Here is a 22,800-nt window from a genome sequence, read left to right as displayed (position 1 = left end):
GAAATCTATGATGTACAGAGGAAGTCACTACTAAAATTAGGTGCATGTGACGAAAAATTTCAACTTAGCACGACGTCGATAAATAATTTCTCGATATAAATATACATTCTTTAAATATATTTGATTAATTAGAGACAGTAATGGCAATATAAATCAAATATATTCACACTTATGTTGTTTGAATGGAAATGTACAGTACATGTATATTTTCCTCTATTTTTCTTTCTTATACTTGTATGTTTTTATACTTCGTAATGAAAACCAAACTTTTTTTTTCCTTTACGTTAATAAACATCAACTCCATTTGTATTCTGGAAAAGATTAATATTCCAGAATAAAAGATTATAAAGCAGTTATGTTAAAATCTCGTCCCGATCGACGATCGATTGAGAATTATAAAAAAAAAAAAAAAAAAAAAATCGGACGAGAGTAGTTGGCATGGAAACCAAGCTACGTTGGATTCGATTGATGTTCTAATACATTTTTTGAAGGAGTTCCGTACGAACGTCAGTAACTGAAAGAGTAAGTGAAAGTATTTGTGATTTCGTGAATGATTCCTTTCTTAACCACGCCAACGCGACAGAAAATCAGCGAGTTACTAATTGCATTCATTTGAGATTTTTAATTAATGCCGATTTCCACATTTCTTCCCATTGAAACAAAAAATTAGCTTTCCCTTTTCATATTTTTTCTAGCCCTCTTTTTTTCGAAGTCCATTGGTGCATTACCAGAATGAAAAAGATGAGAATATTTCGATTTCCTTGGAGGACGAACTGACACCAAACTTAAGGATTAAAATAACTTAAAGCGCCTCAGCTACGTTAACAAACGTTTACTGGAAAACAATAGAAGTAAACGAAGTGCTAGAAGATTATTACCCACTTCGTTTTCTGAAAGTTTTAAATTTGTATATCTTCGAATTGGAGTTTATTCTTTTAGGTAACATTTTTAATCGAAAATCAACTTACAATAGAAAGGTTAATTTTGACCGTTTCTTTTTTAACTTCAAAAACGGAAGCTTCTTCGCTTTTTCTTCGGAACTGAATTGAATGACCAGTTTCTCCCGTTCCCTATTTCCCGGGCCTTAAGGCTGAATCCCGCCTTATTATGCAGAAACAAAAGCGATTAAAACCATCCCAGATAACCACAGCTTAAAAAATTTGTTCAGTGATATCCATCAACACGGTTTCGGTTCGTAAATTTTTCCCAGAAGTCTTTTAGCGCGTCGCCATGACCTTCGAAATAGGGTTCCAGCACTTGCCGTTTATCATATTGTTAATATCTACATTAAAATACGAACATTATAAACCCAAATGATTCGTCAAATCTCCACTTGCGAATTTTTCCGCGACGGAAAATTAGATCAGATTGACTGGAAGTAGCAGAGTTTTAAGGTTTCTAAATTGACGCATCCGCCATTTTCGATCAAAATTACCTTTACCACAAGTTTTTATTGTGTTAAGCGCTCATTTTTAATATATTCTTCTAAATCTATCTCCTTCATTCGGATGGCCGTTCGGAAATTGATTGTCAAAGTTCTAACAAAGGCTTTTCTTATTTACGAAAGATCTTGAACGAAGGAAGGAATGGAAAATAAATTGTAGTCTAGCGAACTGGTGTCCGCCGTTCATCTGCTATTCGAATCATCTCCCGAAAGTATATAGAACAGAATATTTAAAATAAAAACAAATAACTTAAAAGATGAGAATTCAGAGTAAATATTATTAAAAGTAGGAAAATAAGATAACCGTACTAAATTAAATCTAGATGGTGATTTCGTTTACTTAATGATCAAATGCGACATGCTAGATGCAACAAGCAACATATGAGGGATGTGCAGTTTTCTTTAAAAGACCGGTTTCAGGAAAAATATCAATAAAAATGTTTCTATAGTTGCTGTCCTGGATTGAGTTCTCGGTCTTCCAGAGTAGCAATCTGATGTCTTTTCCGCCACGTTCATTTGGCCTTGGAGCGATTCGGTCGTTAAGAGGAAGGGGTTTAAATGTTTTTCTAACGTTTGCAGAATTCCTTTACAGACTTCTGGAATAGAAACGTTTCAACAGTCCGGCGTTTACGAAAAAATCGGTCAGAAGAGAGATATTGAACTAAAATTCAACCACTTATTTCATAGATGACCATAAAGAACGCGAGCCACGCCATTCATTCGCCATGCCTGGTGTTGGGCGGCAACAGATGGAAAGGAATAACGGAGAGAGCAGTGGAGACAATTGAGACCGAAGCGAAAAAATGGAAGGAAAAGCAGAAAACTAGATACGAATTTTCGAAGAGTCTTTGGAAACATTGGGGCAATACTCCCGCCGTGAGTAATTTTTTAAAATTTTTTATTAACTTTTCGATTATTAATATTAAGTAAAGAAGGGGGACACAATGGGGCAACGGAACTTCAAAGTTGGCATTAATTCATAGACGCTTAGAATCGATTCGTAAAATAAGTCTTATTTTGTGGGGAAATATTCTGAGTATAATATAAAACACGTAACGAATTTTAAAATTTTTAAAAAATTATTTTGTTTGGTGTCACGACTTGGTGAATTTATTGACACTCGGCAAATTCATCTATTTAATCCATAATCTTTACAGAGACGCGTTTCGGGCTTTCGCCCCTCTTCAGTCTGTTACATAATATACTTATGTTGTATCTGGTGGGCATCTGTCCGGCACCTTCCGCACTACGTCTTCCCACTTACTTTCCCCTCCCTGCTAACTTGACTGCTTCCCTGCATGTCTCACAGCGTGTAACTTCTCCCTCCCAGAGTGCTTCACACATGCCCACCAGATACAACATATGTATATTACGTAACAGACTGAAGAGGGGCGAAAGCCCGAAACGCGTCTCTGTAAACGTTATGGATTAAATAGATGAATTTGCCAAGTGTCTATAAATTCACCAAGTCGTGACACCAAACAAAACAAGAAAAAGAAGACACGGTTTCGACAAAACAAATAAACAAGAATTTTAAACTGCTTATTACGTTAAATAATAGTCCGTGTTTGTTCCGATGTTCGTAAATTCATTAGGGTGACGTAACTTAATACAGCAGCAGACAATAATTCTCTTAATCATTGCCCCATCCTGAAATATTAAATTGGTGCAACCCAACAATAAGTCACGAAGTACGAAATATTTACAAAAATACTTCTAAATGCAAATGTTGAATAAATTGAGGCAATTTTGCGGGTCATTCTATCCGAAAGACTGCCAAAAAATATTTCATCATTTTCTTCTATAGAAGATACAGTTTACGTCACAATATCTTGGGCAGGTTTGTCATTGGCTGCCATGTATGAGCTTTAAAGAGATTATCTCTGACCCAGTAGGATACAGCGTTTACAAATAGTTTTAATTAGAATTCCAACCGTTTCGTAAACGCCGAAACTGGTTCCTCATATTTATGAGAAACAGAAAAACAAGGAACAAACAGAAACGACAAAAGATTTGTTTACCAGCAACATGTCGATGGGAAACTGTCTGTAAGAACTAAAAGAAATAACTGGGTTACAATTTGAAAAAATTGTAGACCTAAAAATTCCCGCTGTCTGTTTTTCCTTAATCTCGAGAACAGTTCAGACAGATGCAATTCGCTATTAGAACATATTTTATGAAACAAAGCATTGCAATTTCCATATAAAGAACAGGCAGAACAGATACTAGCTTACAAAATTCATTATTATATTATATTGAGAATGCGCCAATACGCGAAACAGAAAGTTATTTGCTTGTGTTGGAAAGCAAAGAAAAGAAAAACTCTCAAATCTGCTTTCGTAGTAAATTTTTGCTGTATTTTAATAATAAATAAACGAATAAATGACTGAAAACGGAAAATGTCTAAACTTTAATTACTCTATCTCACCATGCAACATTTGCATTTACTTTATAATTATGTCTATAGTATATCAAACAAAACTACTACTTAGATAGCTATACCTGGCTATAAATGGATGACAGCATTGTGATATTAATGGAATTATCAACATTGTGATATTACAGCTCCCTCACCTTTCCTTTGTTACACTTCCCTCACCTTTCCTTTGTTACACCTCCCTCACCTTTCCTTTGTTACACCTCCCTCACCTTTCCTTTGTTACACCTCCCTCACCTTTCCTTTGTCACACCTCCCTCACCTTTCCTTTGTTACATCTCCCTCACCTTTCCTTTGTTACACCTTAGTTCAGATAGAGTACCGTATAGAATCGAGTCGTCGATGATGCCATCTATCGAGATAAGCAAAAGTAAAATAATTAACGTCCACGTAAAATAAACAGTACGAAAATAGTAAAATTTTCTAATTGAAAATGCAGAACTAGGTCCAACTGTATTGGAAGAATGCCGGCACGGACCTACTTACAGATCACCTCACTACTCAACGACGCGGAGGCTTTTGCCTCGTGTAAGTTAAACGGTTCTTTTTTATGTGCTTAAGCACTTTTTCGTGGTGGCCCCGAATGTTCGTTTCGACCACCTAAAACTATGGAAACAACATCGTTCTCGTGCGGACATCTGGTCATCGTAGTACATCGCGAAGGCATTGTTCTATCCTCTAGTTGTCCTCTAGTTCCGACCTCCCAGTAGCTGGATTACAGGAACGCGCCACCGCTCCCAGCCGACAGAATCTCTTTGCAACTATTATTGATGACTACGTTCAACATTTTTTTCTTCGGTTTTTTTTGTTTTCCGCTCTGACTACAAACTATTTAATCTGTATCGGATGGGGTCATTGGTGGCGCTTTGAAAATCACATTATAGTTTTTTTTTTCTATTTCAACTTAAGTTATTCTTTGCGTTCCGAGATGGAGCTGATGTATTTCTTCAAAGCAATAACTTTATCCTTTTCGTTTTGTTTACCAGATCCGTCAAAAAACGTATACCCAAATCCCGTTATTCCTCAATAAACACAGAACTGACTTTCCCAACTCACATCAATCAAACGTACTGGAATGATATATCCCACATTACTACAAGATCTCAACCAGAGAGTGACCAGATACCAAGAAATCCTACAAAAGAAACTGTCCGAGAAGTATCGAAAGAAGATAGAGTGGATAACTAGTCAACAAACTCATAAAGAACCGTTACATAACATCGCACTGATATGCTGGGACAACATCTCCCCACCACATTACCTCATCAATGCGCTAGAACATGGGCCCATGTACGCTCCTAAGGATCGGCTTATACAACCTGAGAGGGTGATGCCAGAAGTAGAATACCTCATAACGGGACTGCCGGACGTCCACAAAGAGTATTACAGATGGAAAACTGCAATCCAGATAAGTAAAACCAACAATAGAAACCCAGATAATGGTTTCTGGAAATTAATACATAAATCAAGAAAATGGTTAAAGGATAAGAATATTGTAGTCCTCAAAGCGGACAAAAGCAAATCTATTGTTCTAATGAAGAGACCCACATATAACTCCATGATGCAAAAATACATTAATGACACGGAATGTGAAAATATTGATGACGGATTCCTACAAAGACTGCAAGCAAGGGTGAAGCGTCTCACACAAACCAATTTTGCTAAGGAATGGGGATTGCGTAACGCGGTAGTTGCTTCTCCGGCCATCCCTAGGCTCTTTGCCTTTGCCAAAACCCACAAGGAGACCCCTTCCCTTAGACCGATATTAGATAAAGCGAATTCGCCTACCAAACCATTAGAAATGGCGGTACACAAAATCATACATGAGCGCATGAACGCGTACCCCTGGACCATTAAGAACTCTTTAGAACTAATCGACGCATTGAGGGCAATCAACCCCACGGGCACTACATGCATCACTATCCTAGATTTCAAAGCCCTATACCCTTCTATAAAAATACAACCTTGCTTCTGCGAGTTAAGGGACATTTTGCTTAACCAGGCAGGTACCTCAGCACACCGCAAACAAATCTTAGAACTCACGGACATACTCTGCTATTCATCATTCTTCCGTTTTGGTAATAAGACTTACCTACAAAAACGAGGGGTTCCAATGGGCAGCCCCCTATCCGGAGACCTATGTGAACTGGTAATAAGGAAACTTGAACATAAAGTCATTCCGGCCTTCGGTTCCAACATCCTACTTTATAAGCGATATGTCGATGATATCATCATCATATGGAAGGATGAACCTGACATTAATAGGTTCCTAAACACAATAAACAATAACCCATATGGCTTATCCCTCAAACTAGACCAAAAAAGCGACTCATCGGCACATTTCCTCGACTTACAACTACAAATACATAACAATGAAATCTTGTTTAAGGTCTTCTACAAAGATTGTTACGTACCATTATTCATCCCCTCCAACTCGGAAGATCCGTATACATACAAAATCGCGGCCTTCCGAGCCTTAACAAAACGTGCATTCACGCACAATTCGAAGTATGAGGATACCTTAACGGAACTCAGACACATACAACAAATGGCAACTATGCATGGGTACAGCAAGAACCTAATATATAACATCGCACGCACGTGCGCGCAGGGGAACAAAAACAACAGGCACGCAGAAGTGGTGGGGCCGGAGGATAACAACATAAGGAGGAAAGTTGTAACTTATAACAGCCACCTTGATGGAATATATAGACAAATTTCAAACATCACAAAAACCAAGATGGCATATTGTAGGCCACCATCGGTATATGACCTACTCCGCAATGGAAAGGACCCAATAGACTTAAATCACGCTCCAGGAGTGTATGAGATCCCTATGTGGGACAGCAGATTTAATAATAACATGGTCTATGTAGGCTCTACCAAACGCTCCCTGCAACAACGGTTGAAGGAACACCGGTACGACATAGAGAAACGCAAATATACCACCGCCCTGGCGCGGGCAACTACGGAACCTGGTATCACTGCGGATCTAGGAAATGCTCGTATCATAAGACTCACCCACCGCACAGACCAGCTTAGAATAATGGAAACACTAGAAATTTACAAGGCTGGATTGAAAAACACATGCGTTAACTATAAAGATGCGGCTAGCATTTCACAAGCGTGGAAATACTGCTATGAAGGGAAATCACAAGATATTTGAGTCGTAAAGCATTCATTTTAACGATTATGTAGTAAATTTTCACCGAGATTTTCTCACGTGCCTTATCGTCATAGCACGAGAGAATGTTCCTTCAACAAATTTAACCGTTTCACAGTAATTTGAATCGGAAGGCATTCGATGTATACGTTCTAATTCTACACGTTCATTCATTATATTCCTGAAGATGGCCCAGGGTGGGCCGAAAACGTTAGAACAAACGTAAAAGAAATTAACTGGAAGGATTAAGGCTATATCAGAAGAACTGACTTTCTTCCATCATATTGCACAATTGAATTATTACAATACATCAGGAAATTAAAAGAAAAAAAAACTAATGATGAGTTTCATAACTTTCCCCGCTGTTATGAGATTTTATTCAAAAAATAACTTTTACATAATCATAATAAATAATAGATGGCTCCACAAACAATTTTATGATATTTTACTTTTTGAAAACTTTATATTATTAATTATTATAAAATGGTGAAAAGCTTAATTTTTTGAGGATACAGATGAGTTCTATTTAAAAAATTGTAATAACGTGTATAATCTTCATTATGTCTGACCCCACTCGAGATATAGCATGACCTTCCTTGATGAATGAATCCCAAACACTATAGTAGAGATAACACAGATTTATCACACTTTTACTGAGAGCATCAAAATGACACTTCTGTCATCAGAATGGAACTTTATTACTGGTAAGCAATTTGGTCCAAAAGATCCTCATCAGCCATACATGGTCTGTTCCAAAAGTAAGTGTACTGATTTTTTATTTAATGACTGATGCAGCTTAACATATCAATAATTGGCATTTTTGCGTTGCTAGATTTCTTAGCAGCATATGTAGACCTGTTTCAAGTTGATCGGTTAAGTCAAACGTGCACAATCTCTGTTTGTGTAAGATAGTGTTTTAACACATCGTTACATTTGAAATGGAGAAAAATCTCAAACAACGTTAGGCCGCGACTCCACTAGCCGTAAAAGGGCCGTAAAACCCCTCACCGTAAAAGCTTTTAATCACGTGACCATGATATTTTACGACCTGCTCAGGCGTAAAAGCTTTTACGGTGAGGGGTTTTACGGCCCTTTTACGGCTAGTGGAGTCGCGGCCTTACGCTATCAAAGCTTTGTGTGAAACTCAAGACATTTGCAGATTTAACCAAGCTTATGGAGATGCCACCTTATCGAAAAACATGTTGTTTAGATGGCACAAAGATCCAGGGTAAAGACGATGCTTATCGTTTTTCTGATAGCTGTGGAATTGTGCACAAAGAATTTTTTCCTTCAGGACAAACAGTTAATCAAGCCTACTACAAAGATATCTTGGAAGGACTTCGAAAACGGGTCAGGCAAGTCCGTAGGGACATTTCAAAAGATTGGGTGCTGCATAGTGTTTCTCATTTCCCGGTCTTTTGATTGTTCCGGGATTCCGGCATAAAAGTGAACTGTTTTCCGGGATCCCGGAAAATCCCGGGATAGAATTAATTATTTTTAAGATATGCAAAATATCTTGAAATCAAATAATATAATTATTTTTCATTTTTTAAAGTAATTTAATACGTCCCGCAACCTCCAAAATCATACTAATAAGGTTGTGTAAGATATATATTAAAAATTACTATTGAATTTCGTAGAAATTTTCACAAATAGAAAAAGAATTATTAAAGTTTGCTGGAAACTGCATACAACGATAACGACGACGACAAAAAATTTACAATAATATTTTGTATTAAGATTTTAAAAAGCAAAGATGGTCAATACTCGGATCACTCAATCTGATTCTTATTTAACTAAATGAAAAGCCTGTTATCAAGAATGCCCTTTCCGATTCAATTCATGTGGGTGGAATCGTCTTTAATGCATTTAAGAGAAGACAGATGTTACGTGTTTTTTCACCCGTAGCTTGGCAGATTTCTAGTTCGTTTTCGAGATTGTAGTACTTCTTTTGCTCTCTAGTATTCTTGATTTGTCTACCTCGACTGCTTTAATAGAAACATCAAGCTTATAGCCCAACAATTCGACCGTTCGTTTGTCTTTAAGTAAGAATTTATTATAATCAGACGTGGTTCCAATATTTTTTTATATCGTAAGAAATTAACGTTCCCGGGGAGAATAGTTTTAACTTCTTTTGGTAATTTTAGTTTTCGAGATTGTAGTACTTCTTTTGCTCTCTAGTATTCTTGATTTGTCTACCTCGACTGCTTTAATAGAAACATCAAGCTTATAGCCCAACAATTCGACCGTTCGTTTGTCTTTAAGTAAGAATTTATTATAATCAGACGTGGTTCCAATATTTTTTTATATCGTAAGAAATTAACGTTCCCGGGGAGAATAGTTTTAACTTCTTTTGGTAATGCAGACGGACGTTTTGGGATCCAACGGCAAAAGAAAACTTACACGACACAATTTGTTCATCATCTCTCATGTAATGGCGTGAAAGACTAATATCTAATGCAGGGATGTCAAACTCAAACTACTTAAGCGCCAATTTTTTGTCTGGAATATGACAGCGGGTCAGATGTTTTTAGCTTTTGTAGCCAAACATTTTCTAAAAAGTAGCCGACTCAAAAAACTCTTTTTTAATAACCCGAGATTTGACAATAAATTAAAAAAAAACACCATTTGTACAGTACTTTTCCACAATAACTTTAATCACAGAACAAACATTTTCGGCCAATTTACAGGCCTGAAGCAGGTCTGTAAACTGATCCGAAAATAAGGATTGCAAAACTCAAAGTACAAGGATAAACTGTAATTTACTAATATTTCGAAAACATTCATTTTATGTGAAAAATAGTGCGAATTATGTAATAAATGATCTTGCGAAGACGGACATTAATTTGAAATATAAAAAATGAAATAGAGAAAACATAATGTAAACAAAAAATTAAACATAAAAACAAATCAAATAAAATAAATAACTCTAAGTAATATGAATAAATAAAAATAATAATAATTATTGAGTTCAATAATTTTGTTTATTAAGTATTATTTGTTTAAGTACAAAATATCACATTTTCTTTGGTATCAAGATAATAAAATATAAACAAATAGCATTACTGAATTCATGTCGTGGGCCGCAAGTAATTGTCTCGCGGGCCAGTTAGGGCCCGCGGGCAGTATCTTTGACATGCCTGATCTAATGTGTTTACATATGATATTACATTGTATACAATACACGACCTTTCCGTTGCCTTGGATACTGTGGTAGAACTACAATGGTACAAATGAGTCACACCAGGGCCTGAAGCCAAGGCGCAAACGTGTCTAGCGTTTTTCTTGGCACGTGATCAAGACAATTTGACATGAATTTTTTAAAAATCAAACGTTTTTAGTCTATTTCATAAAACATCTTCAGGATATATAATTATTCTAAATATATGAAAACTGATGATAAATTTTTTATTGATTTTTTAGGTACGGTACTTTTTAGCATTGATTGATTTAGCATTGGTCTATCAAATAAACTGAAAGCATTTCATTTTAAAAACTTCACCGTTTAGGGTATGATTATTCCGTTGGAAGTTAGAAAAAAGTTGGTATCAAATCATTATATTAGGGTCCCAAAGGGTCGATTAAAACGGTTTATTTAGTCCAATAGGTTATGACACTATGTACTATGACAGTTCGTGATCGAATCCGGACGGGTCGAAAAACTCTAGGAATTTTCCGAGGGATGGACCATTCGGGTATGTCGGGCCCCGTCCCTTATCACCTGGCCATCTCATTATGAGCTTGGCCGAACCCATAATGGACTTACTAAAAAAGGTCCTCTTAGTGTCCATAAGGCAAAGTTTAAAAAATTCGAGTTCTTGTAATTATCCTTCGGTTGGTAAGCTCTCGACTTACAAACTTGCCTTTTCACACTCAATATTTGATAATATTTATAATTTTATCTCAAAAATGTTCCCGTAAACCTGTCTGACTCTATACAACTTGACAATATAGAATTTTAGTTAAATTTCTTATTTGTCACTCTAAACTACAAATGTTGAAATACTATAAAGTACATTATCCTGTACTTTATAGTATTTCAACATGTTTTCCCATGCTTTTCATCCCAAGTTATTTTTAACAGCACCTTTATTAATCGGAGTTTATTTCAATTCCGAGGTTTAATCGAGAAAGTGTAATGTATGTATGTATATATATATATATATATATATATATATATATATATGTTACAGTAAAAACCCGTTTTTAGTGAAAACGCGTTTTAACTAGTTGAAACTCGTTTTTACTGGATTTCATTGTTATAACCCGTTTTGTCTAGTTAAAACTAGAATTTACTGCTGTACATGTTTTAATTTTAGATAAAACTAAAATCAAACATTAACTTTTTAACTTTTAAGATCAGTTAAAACTAATTTTAGCTACATAAATATGTTTGGGGGAAATAAATAAAGCGATGATTGGGATTAAAACATTTGTATTATTTAATACGATATTTATTGAAAATATTGGTCACACATCTGTGTTATTAACATTAATTAACCCTTTGTCCCTGAAGGCACCGATCGATCGGTACTCTCGCTTTTTAAGCAAAACTTCGAGGGTACCGATTCATCGTTACTTTGGTAAATATCGATTTTTGTAAAATTTATTAACAACAGATATAATCTCGTTCGATATGAAGTGAATAAAGTATAATAATTCATTATATTAGTTGATAGCAGTATAAAATTTTGATTTCAAACAAATGTTTGATATAATGTGCGATAATTTCACAACGAATAAACATACATGCATAAGTGTTATATCGAATTGTACAAAACAATATTCTACGTCTTTCTGGCTCAGTGCCAGCAAACAACTATGTAACTAGACAATGTTAATTTTCACAAAATGTTACAAATTATCAAGTTCATGTGTCAGTTCTGATATATATATATATATATATATATATTTTTTCTTATAAATTTTTCTAATAAAATGCATTGAAAAATATCGTATTTAAAACTAAAGATATTAATAAATGTAAGTGATTTTTTTCATATAGATATAATGATAATTTGATTTTTGGTGAACTTTTAAAATAATATCGCCTGACTGACCTATATTGCCTTAGGAGGGATCGCAAAATAAACGTAAACAAGATGTCGGGGGAAAAGGGTTAAAGTGATACGAAATTCATCATACACTATAGGAACGTGTTAGCTGAATGACCTTAGTCGAAACAGTTTTTACTAAGCCATTTTGTTAAAACCCGTTTTGTCTAGTTAAAACTAGTTTTAACTCAAATTCATTTTTGACTAGCAGTAAATTCTAGTTTTAACAATGACATCCAGTAAAAACTAGTTTCAACTAGTTAAAACGCGTTTTCACTAAAAACGGGTTTTTACTGTAACATATATACAGGGTGGGCCAGCGAAAACGAAACGGCAGAGTGTTCGTGTTCGTCCAAGCAAAGCGCTCGGACAGGTCGATCTTTTGCTCGAGGGGACATCTTTTGCAATAAAGTTTTTGCGATTCTGAATACAAAAGACAACAAAAAATTTTAAAAACTCATTTATTTTGTATTAACTAAACAAACATTTATTTCGAAAAAAATGTTTGTTTAGTTAATATTCAGAATCGCAAAAACTTTATTGCAAAAGATGTCCCCTCGAGAGTAAAATCGACCTGTCCGAGCGCTTTGCTTGGACGAACACGAACACTCTGCCGTTTCGTTTTCGCTGGCCCACCCTGTATATATATACAGTATTAGTTTATTTAGATATAGAGTAGATTCCGTTCATTAGCTTATTGTAATCATAGATGATAATGTTATCTGTCATTAATGGCTTGTTTTTTATTTTTGTGTCTCTATCCGAGGGCACTAATGGGGCATTTTCCCATACCCATTATGAGTTCTGCCAGGCCACAATGGGGACGAACGGGTGGTGAAGACGAGGACCCACATATTCGGGACAGACCGCTCCTGAAAAATTCTTGGGGTTGCACCTTCCGCATTCGATCTCGGGTCCTCAGACTGATAAACTTGATTACTCAGGTCATCCAGCCGTCAGTCATTTAATGTCATCAAAATTAGCATGTATAGTACAATATAGTACGTTAAAATAGATTTGTAAAACTTCGTTTATTGTCTTCAGAGTTTGGTTATAATTATAGTTATCGTTACTTTTCTGTAAACAGATTACTTTTAGTCAGTGCTTTAAGTGTTAAAGATCTGTTGATGAGAACCGATCTCTATTAATAAAAACGAAATTATTGGCAAGTTTCGATACTGGACGCGTAAATTTGCAGTCTGTATAGTGGACACATCGGAATCGTCCGGATCATTAAAAAATGATCTACGTTACGTCCAACAAATCGAGACTGGCGCGGTTTTCGGGCCCTTTCGGACGCAACATAATAGATGGGGAACGCAATCTCTCTTTTAAAACAAAAAAAAAAAAAAAAAAGGAGAGAAATAATTATATGAAAAAAGTTTTTTGTTAACGACCGATGGCAACATATCCTTTTTCTTCTATATAAATGCGGTTGATGGATGGGCTATCCGGTTCTTCTTGCCCTATACTTCTAACATATAATTAACGTCGTTGTTTCAGGGCCACAGAAGAACTAGACTGTTGAAATTAAGAGAAAAGGCTATCCGGAAAGAAACAGATTTAATAAAGTTAGAAGCGGAAGAAACGGAGTACCGAGAGGAAGAGCGGAGAAGACGTCTGTCCCGAGCCAAGAAATTGCTGTTTTTCCAGAAAGATCCAATCAAATCGCTAAACGTAATTACTCTCGTTTTAAATATTCTAAACATAGTTTTAAGGTGAGGTGAATAGTATCGAAAGCTCACGAAATACTCGTTTCTTATTCCCGATTAAAAAATATGGCACTTCATTGATAAATTAACCAAATAATCCGATTTCCGATAGAACACAGGCCTGTTCTTTCTCTACGTCTCATTCTTAATCCCGTCCATCTATTAAAACTAAGAAACCAGCAATAAACTGCAACCTGTGAAATTGTACTTTAGCGATTGTAATTTATTGATGTCTGACTTGAGCCATATTTCCATTAAATCAGTGATTTCACTCATGCATCAAAAAATCCCTTGGTATCTCGAAGAATGGAGCCCATATTCATTACGGAAGCCGACCATGGAGCCGATGTGTACACAAACGAGATAGAAAATATTCTGTGTTCATTATGAAATAGAACAGTAGAATATAATATATATTTTGAGATTATAGCCTAATTTGAAATTTGGGATTTTAAAAATCAAAATCATCATACGACGTCATGTAATGCAATGTTTGAATTTTCAAACTTTTTAATCACTTCCGTTTTATTCAATTTAGTTGTATAAAATAGAATAGGATAAAGCGGTATCGCTGCGTATCCAAACAACGAAAATTCGTATTCAGGGAAATTCTATAACTCATCCGATAAAGGGCTTTACTGAGTGTCAAATAAGTATTAGCATGTCTAAGAAAATGTCCGAACATGCTCGTAATTACAGGCTGTGGATAGACAAGGTCAAAAATTCTGTTTACTTGTGACTCTGATAGGTATAGTTGGGTAAAACCATCACCGCCATAGTGTGATCCGTTCTTAAGGCCGGGAACAGATGGACAATAAGCACTACGACCATTGTTCTCATCGCGGTCGATTCCACCTCTCATGGTGGCTATAATCTCAATAGAAAGGCTCGCATCGAAATTCCCATCAGGGCTGACAGATACTTTACCACCCCGGCAGGATAGATTCACTCTCCTATTCCAATATTCTTATTTCTACAGCAAACAGAGACCAACCGGGTAATTCGGAAAACGAATAAATTAACCTGCATATGCCAGATTCCTAGAATAAAGTAAGATGAGGAGTCCCCTGCATTTAAACACTATCCTTTTTATAATTAGAGCGCCTTCTTGGCCGGAGAAGCGTTCTGCAATAGACAACGACAAATAGAGATCCGAAAGAAACTAAATAGTTTGGGAGACGAAGCCGAAAACCAACGAACCCAAATGCTTTTGGAAGAGGCATCTAGGTTTCGAGAAGAGGAGGAGGAGAAAAAATGGGCGGATCGACTCCGAAAGTCGATTTATCGATGGTCGTTAATCCGGAGGTGAGTGTTTCTTTCTAGCCGAGAATTAGGATCGGAAAGTGTGAACAAAAGGTAGGCGGAAACGGAAAACTTAAAAATATTTTCTGAAATTTCTGCTCAAACCCAAAAGAAGAGTTTTTACGTGCGAAGGAATTGTTATTTATATTCGACCAATAAAAGGAGTTTATAGACATGTCGATTCTACTGTTTACGGTCTGGTCGAATGTTTCTTCACTCATTTGAAAAGATTAACCCTTTACTGCATGAATTTTTAAAAATAAATTTATAAATTTTTTTCTTTTTGAATACAGCTAAACTTGTCATAAAATTCACAAAACATTAATTTCAGTTTATGTGACATCATTATTTAAAAAAAAATATATATATACATGTTTCAGAAATGCAACTTTATACAATTAAGTAGTTATGCAACATATATAAATTACAAAAATTTAGATAAGCATATTATCATTACAAGGCAATTATTACATAAATACTTAGCCTATGCTTACCTTTCCATAATATAACTTATTTTAAAATGAGGAATATTAATTTTTTAAATATACGATAAAAATTAGAAACAAAGTACAATACAAGAAGTACGTGACCCCTTTATCAAAATCAAATAATGTATAAATACAATGCTCACTGACGTTTTACTACACATATGTATAAATGTTGCTAATTCCATTAAACAGAATAAAATTACAAAAAATAATTATCTGTAGATATATTCAACAAAAAATTAATGTAACAGAACTGCAACACGATGAAGTAAAGGGATTGCTATGCGATAGTTCCATGCAATCATTGACGATAGATCAATTAATGATTACATCTTTTTTTTTGTAACTCTTTCTGCCCTGTGGGCACTAACAGGGCCTCTTATAGCAAGCCCATTATGGGTTCGGCCAGGCCCACAATGGGGCGGCCGGGTGGTGAGGGACGGGAACCGACATATCCGAACGGACCAACCCCCGAAAAATTCCCGAGGATTTTTCGTCTCGTCCGGATTCGATCCCGGGTCCCCCAGGGCGGCAGGCTGCTAACCTTGACCGCTCGGCCATCCGGCCTTAATGATTACATCTGCCCATAGTCTAGTTTTTTGTTCTTTTTGTCCCTGAGCACTAAGAGGTCCTTTACATTTATTTAATCATATCCATCATGGATTCGGCCAGTTCTACAATGAGGCAGCCGAGTCTCCCGAGAAAAACTTAGTTGAAATATGTAACATAATAACAAGTAAAAATATTCAATAATTGATCATTCAAATTAATTTGAGTTATTCACTTATTTTCCAGAGTAGCTTCTACCTACTTAATGCTGGATATCCATCAACTTTTATCATAATGTTACCTCCCAATGTTCGATTTTTGATTTTGAACTTAAGCCAACCCTAGTCCAAACACAACAGAAAATCTCCATAGAAATGAAAAAAGTTGATTTATTTTCTGATCTAGGTTCCCTATGGATTCTGAACAGCATAAATTTCTAGATAGGAAGATGTCACTTTTCTGTTTCTGCCTTACTTTATATTTATATAGACATGCGTCTTTACCATAATCGAGAAATGGAAATTCTCTCTCAGTAGAAGATGGCTGCCGTGATCGTGCTGAAAGCACAAAAAATAACGAAGTTTTCTCATTCTTGATCGACAGCATAGAGGAGAAGGAGAGACAAAGGCTCGTGGATCGTCTGGACCATCTCCGATACACTAGGTGGACGTCCGGAAACGACCCATTCCTTATTCTCGAAAGAAAAGGCGAGGGGAGGCGCCAAGAAGAGCGTCCTTCCGTGGATCTTCGAGATGACGACCGCCGTCGAAAAGAAAAGGTGAGTCCATTTTTCCTTTTGATTGCACCCACCAATGGCCAAGCTTATAAAACCCTTCTCGACTTCACGATCTTAAAAATACAATAATTTAACTATATTGACACAACCACCTTATGTATCCCAGAACTAATATTTATTATCCTACTAACGTTTTCTACCTGCTTCACAGGTCATCCTCAGGTATTTTTGAAATTTTTTGGAACGTTTCTTTGTATCGGTTCCAGTTCGAACGTTTATGCGAAACAAAATTCAAATTTCTATATCCGTTCGAACAATTCATTTAAATATAAATATATAAAAGATAAATAGAAAATAAATAAATACATGGATCCAAGTAAATTAAAATAACAAAGTAAACTAAGGTAAATTAACATAATAAAATATATCAACACAATAAACCTAATTATATGGACCGAGTGCGTGCTGTATAACATATTATACTGGGTTATGATCAATCATATACTTCCATGCTGTTGATAAATTTGTGGCGTCTTTATAGTTCATTAACCCATATTGCCGGATCTATATACTGTATTTCAAATTTTTCCAAAGTGATTGCTAAAGATGGTGAGCACACCTGTCTAATAATCCTAGCTTCATTCCAATCAATCACCGAACCTTCAGTTTGTGCTACTTTGGATAGTGCTGTATTGTAGTGCCCTTTACTTATATCATACACATGTTCCTTAAGCCTTTTACCAACATATTCTTTATTTAGCCCTAGTGTTTATGAAACCGTGCCGGTGCTTATTCTGCAACTTGAACACAAACTATATGGTGTATTTTCTCGGACACATGGCAAATTTCATCACTAAGTTTTCTTCAGTTGATAATTTTTGTATGCCCTAGTTGATAATTTTTGTATGGTATTCTGTACACTCCAGACTGCTCCTCCTTCTTTATCCTGTCATTGTCGTTTCTAAGTAGACTATAAATCGTAGGAGCCTGTTTATATATTAATCTTGTACTCTTGTAGTTGGCTACTTCCTTCATGATATTGGACATTCCTCCGCTATATGTGAATTTAGTAATTTCTTTGTTTGTATTCTCTTTTGCCTTCTTTTTATTAGGTACCGAGTACGATCTTATTAACTTTTCAACGATTTCTGTTTTAAATCCTAAAGATCCAGCAATGGTTCTGATCCTATTTAACTCTTGCCACCTGTCGTATATGTTAGAGCAGTAATTAAATTCCCTTCTAATAAGAACCCTAAATGCCGACCGTTTGTAAGCAGGCGGATCATTAGATGAGGAAGGAACGTACAATGGGTCGTGTATAGGTTTAATGTATACCTTGGTTAATTAAAAAGAGCTTTTCAATTTTAGGACGTCGTAGTACGGTGGCCTATACACATGCATCAAAATTAAAACAATTGGCTTAAGCCATTATTTCTGTCCATCATTCAGATGAAATCCTGAAGTTTCCACCGGTGCGCATTGATTAATTGTAACAAACATTACAAAAAAAAAAAAAAAAAACGGTCTTACAAAAGCTCAATTCGATGCAAGCGCATTTTATTGAGCCCGTCTAAAATTAAACTGCACCTCGGATCCGAAAATTTGTTAGGACAACTTCTATGTGCAGTAAAAGCATCAGCCTGCGATTATGGGAAACTCAAGATAGTTTTAGTAGCTACCAAAAGAATTTTTCAAGGGTGATCTATTCTGGATATGTCAAGCACCATCCTCTACCACCTCGCTCCCCGTTGAGTCTTGCAGAACCTTCGATGACCCTGGAAAGAGAGCCGTCTAGTGCCCATAATATTACGTTCGCACACAATCCACGACTCACTTCGATCTCGATTGTAACTGTCGTCAGTCGAACGTCGAGCTGTTCGCACAGGCAGTCCGCTTGAGAAAAGCCCAGCTATTACAAGCGATGATAAAACTGGCATAACTACGCGGTAAGTCACGAACACCAACAAACAAAATGGAAGTTTTGGTTAGAAATAAATACTTTTTCTTGCCATATATCTAATAATAGACAGATGTCATCGTGTCTCCAAATATCTTTTTTGTTTCTCTGTTGATAGCCCGACACGTGTTCCGCAGCCGTCTTGTATTTTCTCGCGCGCGTGGGATTGTGAGAACTCTCTTATGACTGGATCTAGTTTCGAGAACTCTCGAGTCGATCGCAATTGAACCTCGTTTCAGTCGAGAGAGGTCGCACCACAGTATAGTCGCCGACTTGGTCACAATCTAGATTGAAATACTCGGTGGGAACGGGGTATAAGGCTAAAACTCAATAATGAGAAATGTAAAGCAAAATCGTTTCAGGAAATCCAGGAGAGAGGAGATGTTATCCTTCAGAGTCTAACCCGTCGTCGGCATCTTGTAGAACAAAGAATGTTACAAATTCGTCAGTAAGTGCACTTTCTTTCACTAAAAAAGGTATTTAAAGTAGTTCTGCCACTATGGATTTCCGAACCTTTTCTCTATAGGGAAGGAGAGGAAAGGCGGGCGCAAGCCGTCTATCGGGCAACAGAGGAGGAGAAGGGAAAGAGACGAAAAGACGAAAAGAAGCATCTAAAAGACGTCCGGCAAAAGGATGATGAGATGACCCTACGATACTCAGAGGTTGAGCGACGACGACGGGAGGCAGTGCTACTTGAAGAACATATTCGTAAAAAACAGGTAAATTTTATTTTTTCATTTTTGACTTTTGGCACCAATTACTTATTCATGGGCCGATTGATTGGTGCGGAAAAGACAGGCATATCTGAAACAGACCCCCCCGTGAAAAATTCCTGGGGTTGATCACCCAGATTCGATCCCGGGTCTCCTAAACCTTAACTGCCATCAGGCAAACTTTACTAAAGCTTGGTTGGATGGCTGGACAGCCTGTGAACTATGGTTAGCCAGTCACTCCAATGACCCATGCTTGAATTCAAATCAGGAACCCATTTTTCATGGGGAAGTCTGCCCCAGATAGATTGTGTTTTGTCTCTCTCCACTCAGCTGAAATAAATTCCCTTAATATTGGATGGCTAGAATGGTAAAAAAAAACTATTCAGAGTTTGTGTAACTAAAGCTAAATACCATAAATGATTTCTTTTCAAGTCATCATTCGACCTAAATAAAATAACCAAGGGGCTGGCTTACACACATTACTGACTACGAAATAAAAAATTAATAATCTTTAAATTTTGCTAATGCTTATTAATAAAGATATGTATCAGATTTTCTGTATTAATAACCATTATTTCAACCTTCAGCGAATTTTGCCAATCTTTAAAACATTTTTTTATTTTTAACTTCCTACCCTGTGGACACAACCTTTTTTTAGAAAAAATTGAATCATCTGTATCGTATTTTCATGACAGTATAGAAGAGATTTTATAAGAAATTTAAAAATTGACTTATAAATCATTATATTTTTGTAATAGTCTGTCTGTAAAATAATCTCAGTGCCAGATAATGTGGAAAAGCGGCGCTCTACACTTTCCATCATCATCAAGCATTGTTGTTTGTAAGCTTCGCAACATTCTTCGGGCCCTACATGTTTCAGCTGACTAGGTTAATGGTAAATGCCTATACAATTTAGCAGTACTTACATTTACAATATACTACAGTAAATTTGATAAGTTTGTAGGAAATGATTTACATTACATTTTTGAACTACGTTACGAACTATCTGACGAATTGCATTAGTTTTACTGTTTTGATTTTAACTAAACAGACATCATTTCCATGGTTCTGCAAACTCATTAAACGAAAACAGCAAAGCTGTAACAATTTTTTAAAGATGACTAACAAGTGATAGACGAAGTTGGAAAGTGATCAGGAGAATGTCGTTAATAATTTCATTCCTATTTCATACACACTGATCAAATTTCACTGAGGAATATTGTACTGTATCTGTAACATCCTTAGACAATGAAGTTAATGTACCGTAAATCTTTTTGTACTGTACATTTATTAATAAATAAATGAATACAAGTTTATCCTATTTTTGAATTACTGGTATTCAGTTATCATAAATAACCAAAAAATTACTATAACTAGTGTCATTGAATATCATTTTCGACTTATTGAATGTGTTCATTAGAATATAACTCCATCGTAAGTTGATTATCTGTATCTGTACATGTAAAAGCAGATAGTCTTAGTGGAACAGTGAATATTCCATATCTGGGAATTTTCCTTAATGGCCAGGGCCCGGGTTCACAAACACCTCGTATCGTAAGTTACGACGATATTCCTCGTAAGTTGCCAGATGAAAAAAAAGTCTCGTATTCACAAAGCATACCGTAAGCTACGATAGATATCGTAGTAGTTACGAGACTACAATAAGAGCTCTCGCGTAAGTCTATGTATTGATGGTCGAGTATTTGGTTCTATGGATAGATAGATAATCGAGTCGATCATTTTTTTCTGATTCGAAACTTCTAAGATGTTATCAAATGATGAAAAAAATTAATAGAATTCTTCACGGTGGAATTAAAACTGTTACAGAATGCCGTCGGAAAAATAATCTTCATTATAATTTAAATGTTATAATTTTTTGATTAAATTTGTTAATTTTTTAACTCCAACATTTCTATTAATATAACTTTAGTATCAATTTTGGGTAATTTCACAGCTAGATCGATTACATTTTTAGGTATCATCTATTATACTTATGAATAATTAATCGAAAAGCAACTAATTCCTATCCATTAATTCTATTAACCCATTAATCCTATTAATTCTAAAGAAATAAAATGCTACCTTCAAGTACAACGTACAGCAAGAAAATTCTTAAAGAAACGTTTTCCTATTGCCTGTATTAAAAACGGAAGCGGTCGTTAGTGATGTCATAAGAAACACACTGGTTACTAGTTTGTTTTCTCGTAAGCGCTACGTGTTTTGTGAATACGAAGTATAAAATATCGTTTCTCATAACTTACGATGTTGGAGAGATACTATGTCGTGTCTTATGAGACTTTATTAAATCCGGTTCTAGGCCAGCTGCTAAAAAGTGTAACTCTCTCCGTTTGTCCTATACCACTGACCTTTTATTCCAAACAGGAAGATTTTGAACATTTCTGCGGAATTTTGGTGCGTTTTTCTGGACATGGTGGACGACCTCCTGTTTGATTATCATGCACTCTTTGGAAAAGGTGGCAACTAATGGGACTGAATCTTTTCAGATCAAAGAAACCGAAAAGAGAAAAATGGCTGAGCGTCTGCGTTATCTTCCAGATCGATACACCAAACACACTTATCACGAATCACGACTGAGAGAAGGGGAAGAGAAAGGGTGGAAGAAAATAGAACAATGTCCTCAATTCCTCTCTTCGGCAATGGTAAGTGTCATTTTTTGTCAGGCAATCACTTTCCTCCTTCGATAAATTTTTGCCTCTTGTGCCCCAGAAACCGAAAAACCAGTACTATGGAAGAAAGGAGAAAAGTGAAAAGGAAGAGTTAGCCATTCGTCTCTATGCCCGAAATTTAATTACTGAAACCGAAGTTAGAGGAGCACCTATTTTCGGTCTGAAAAAGACATTGGGAACTATTTTTCCTCCTCCGGGAAGACAAATTTGGCGTGGGGAAACCTACCGTAACGTGGGTTGTTTTGGACCTTTTTCAGAATAAAAGGAGAGATGTTTTAGAATATTCTTTAATTGGAAATCTGAATATTTAACAATGTAAATAACAAGATGACAAAAATCTTATAAAGTTGAAAATCGTTTGGAAATTTGGGACGAAACAACAACGATAAACACGCGTCCGTAAATTCCGCTAACAAGATTCCAAATATTAATAATAATGTAAATAATTATTAGAAGATTGCATCCACTTTATCACAATTCGACCTCCGACGCCTGCTCACCTTCATTTCTTCTTTGATTTGTCCGCCAACTCGTAAAGGCAGTCATCGATCAAGAACC

At 35.9% G+C, this 22,800-nt stretch overlaps 2 protein-coding genes across 4 annotated transcripts in view; one reads left to right on the top strand and one right to left on the bottom strand.

The window, feature by feature from the left end:
* Positions 1–408: 408 nt before the first annotated feature.
* LOC136985796 (cilia- and flagella- associated protein 210-like) lies at positions 409–22,800 on the top strand. Of its 2 annotated transcripts, XM_067283150.1 has the most exons (9): positions 409–522; positions 2,132–2,320; positions 13,602–13,775; positions 14,910–15,115; positions 16,753–16,927; positions 19,205–19,290; positions 19,369–19,561; positions 22,060–22,215; positions 22,283–22,800. In XM_067283150.1, exons 2-9 carry the CDS (start codon positions 2,132–2,134, stop codon positions 22,502–22,504), a joined length of 1,401 nt encoding a protein of 466 aa, XP_067139251.1. In that variant the 5' UTR covers positions 409–522; the 3' UTR covers positions 22,505–22,800. The 2 variants fall into 2 exon arrangements, with proteins under 2 accessions (XP_067139251.1, XP_067139252.1); XM_067283151.1 differs by lacking the exons at positions 19,205–19,290; positions 19,369–19,561.
* Positions 22,512–22,800, bottom strand: part of PGAP3 (Per1-like protein PGAP3) — a 32,034-nt gene continuing 31,745 nt past the window's right edge. For both annotated transcript variants that reach the window (XM_067283152.1, XM_067283153.1), the window contains one exon: positions 22,512–22,799. In XM_067283152.1, coding sequence (XP_067139253.1) covers positions 22,745–22,799 — 55 coding nt within the window. In that variant the 3' untranslated portion in view covers positions 22,512–22,744. The remainder of the gene's footprint in view (position 22,800) is intronic.

The sequence above is a fragment of the Centruroides vittatus genome, unplaced genomic scaffold (assembly GCF_030686945.1).
Source record: "Centruroides vittatus isolate TY-2023 unplaced genomic scaffold, ASM3068694v2 contig_979, whole genome shotgun sequence".
In the NCBI taxonomy this organism is placed as follows: Eukaryota; Metazoa; Arthropoda; class Arachnida; order Scorpiones; family Buthidae; genus Centruroides; species Centruroides vittatus.
The sequence above is the reverse complement of the archived record's forward strand: the minus strand, read 5'-3'. Positions and strand labels throughout refer to the sequence as shown.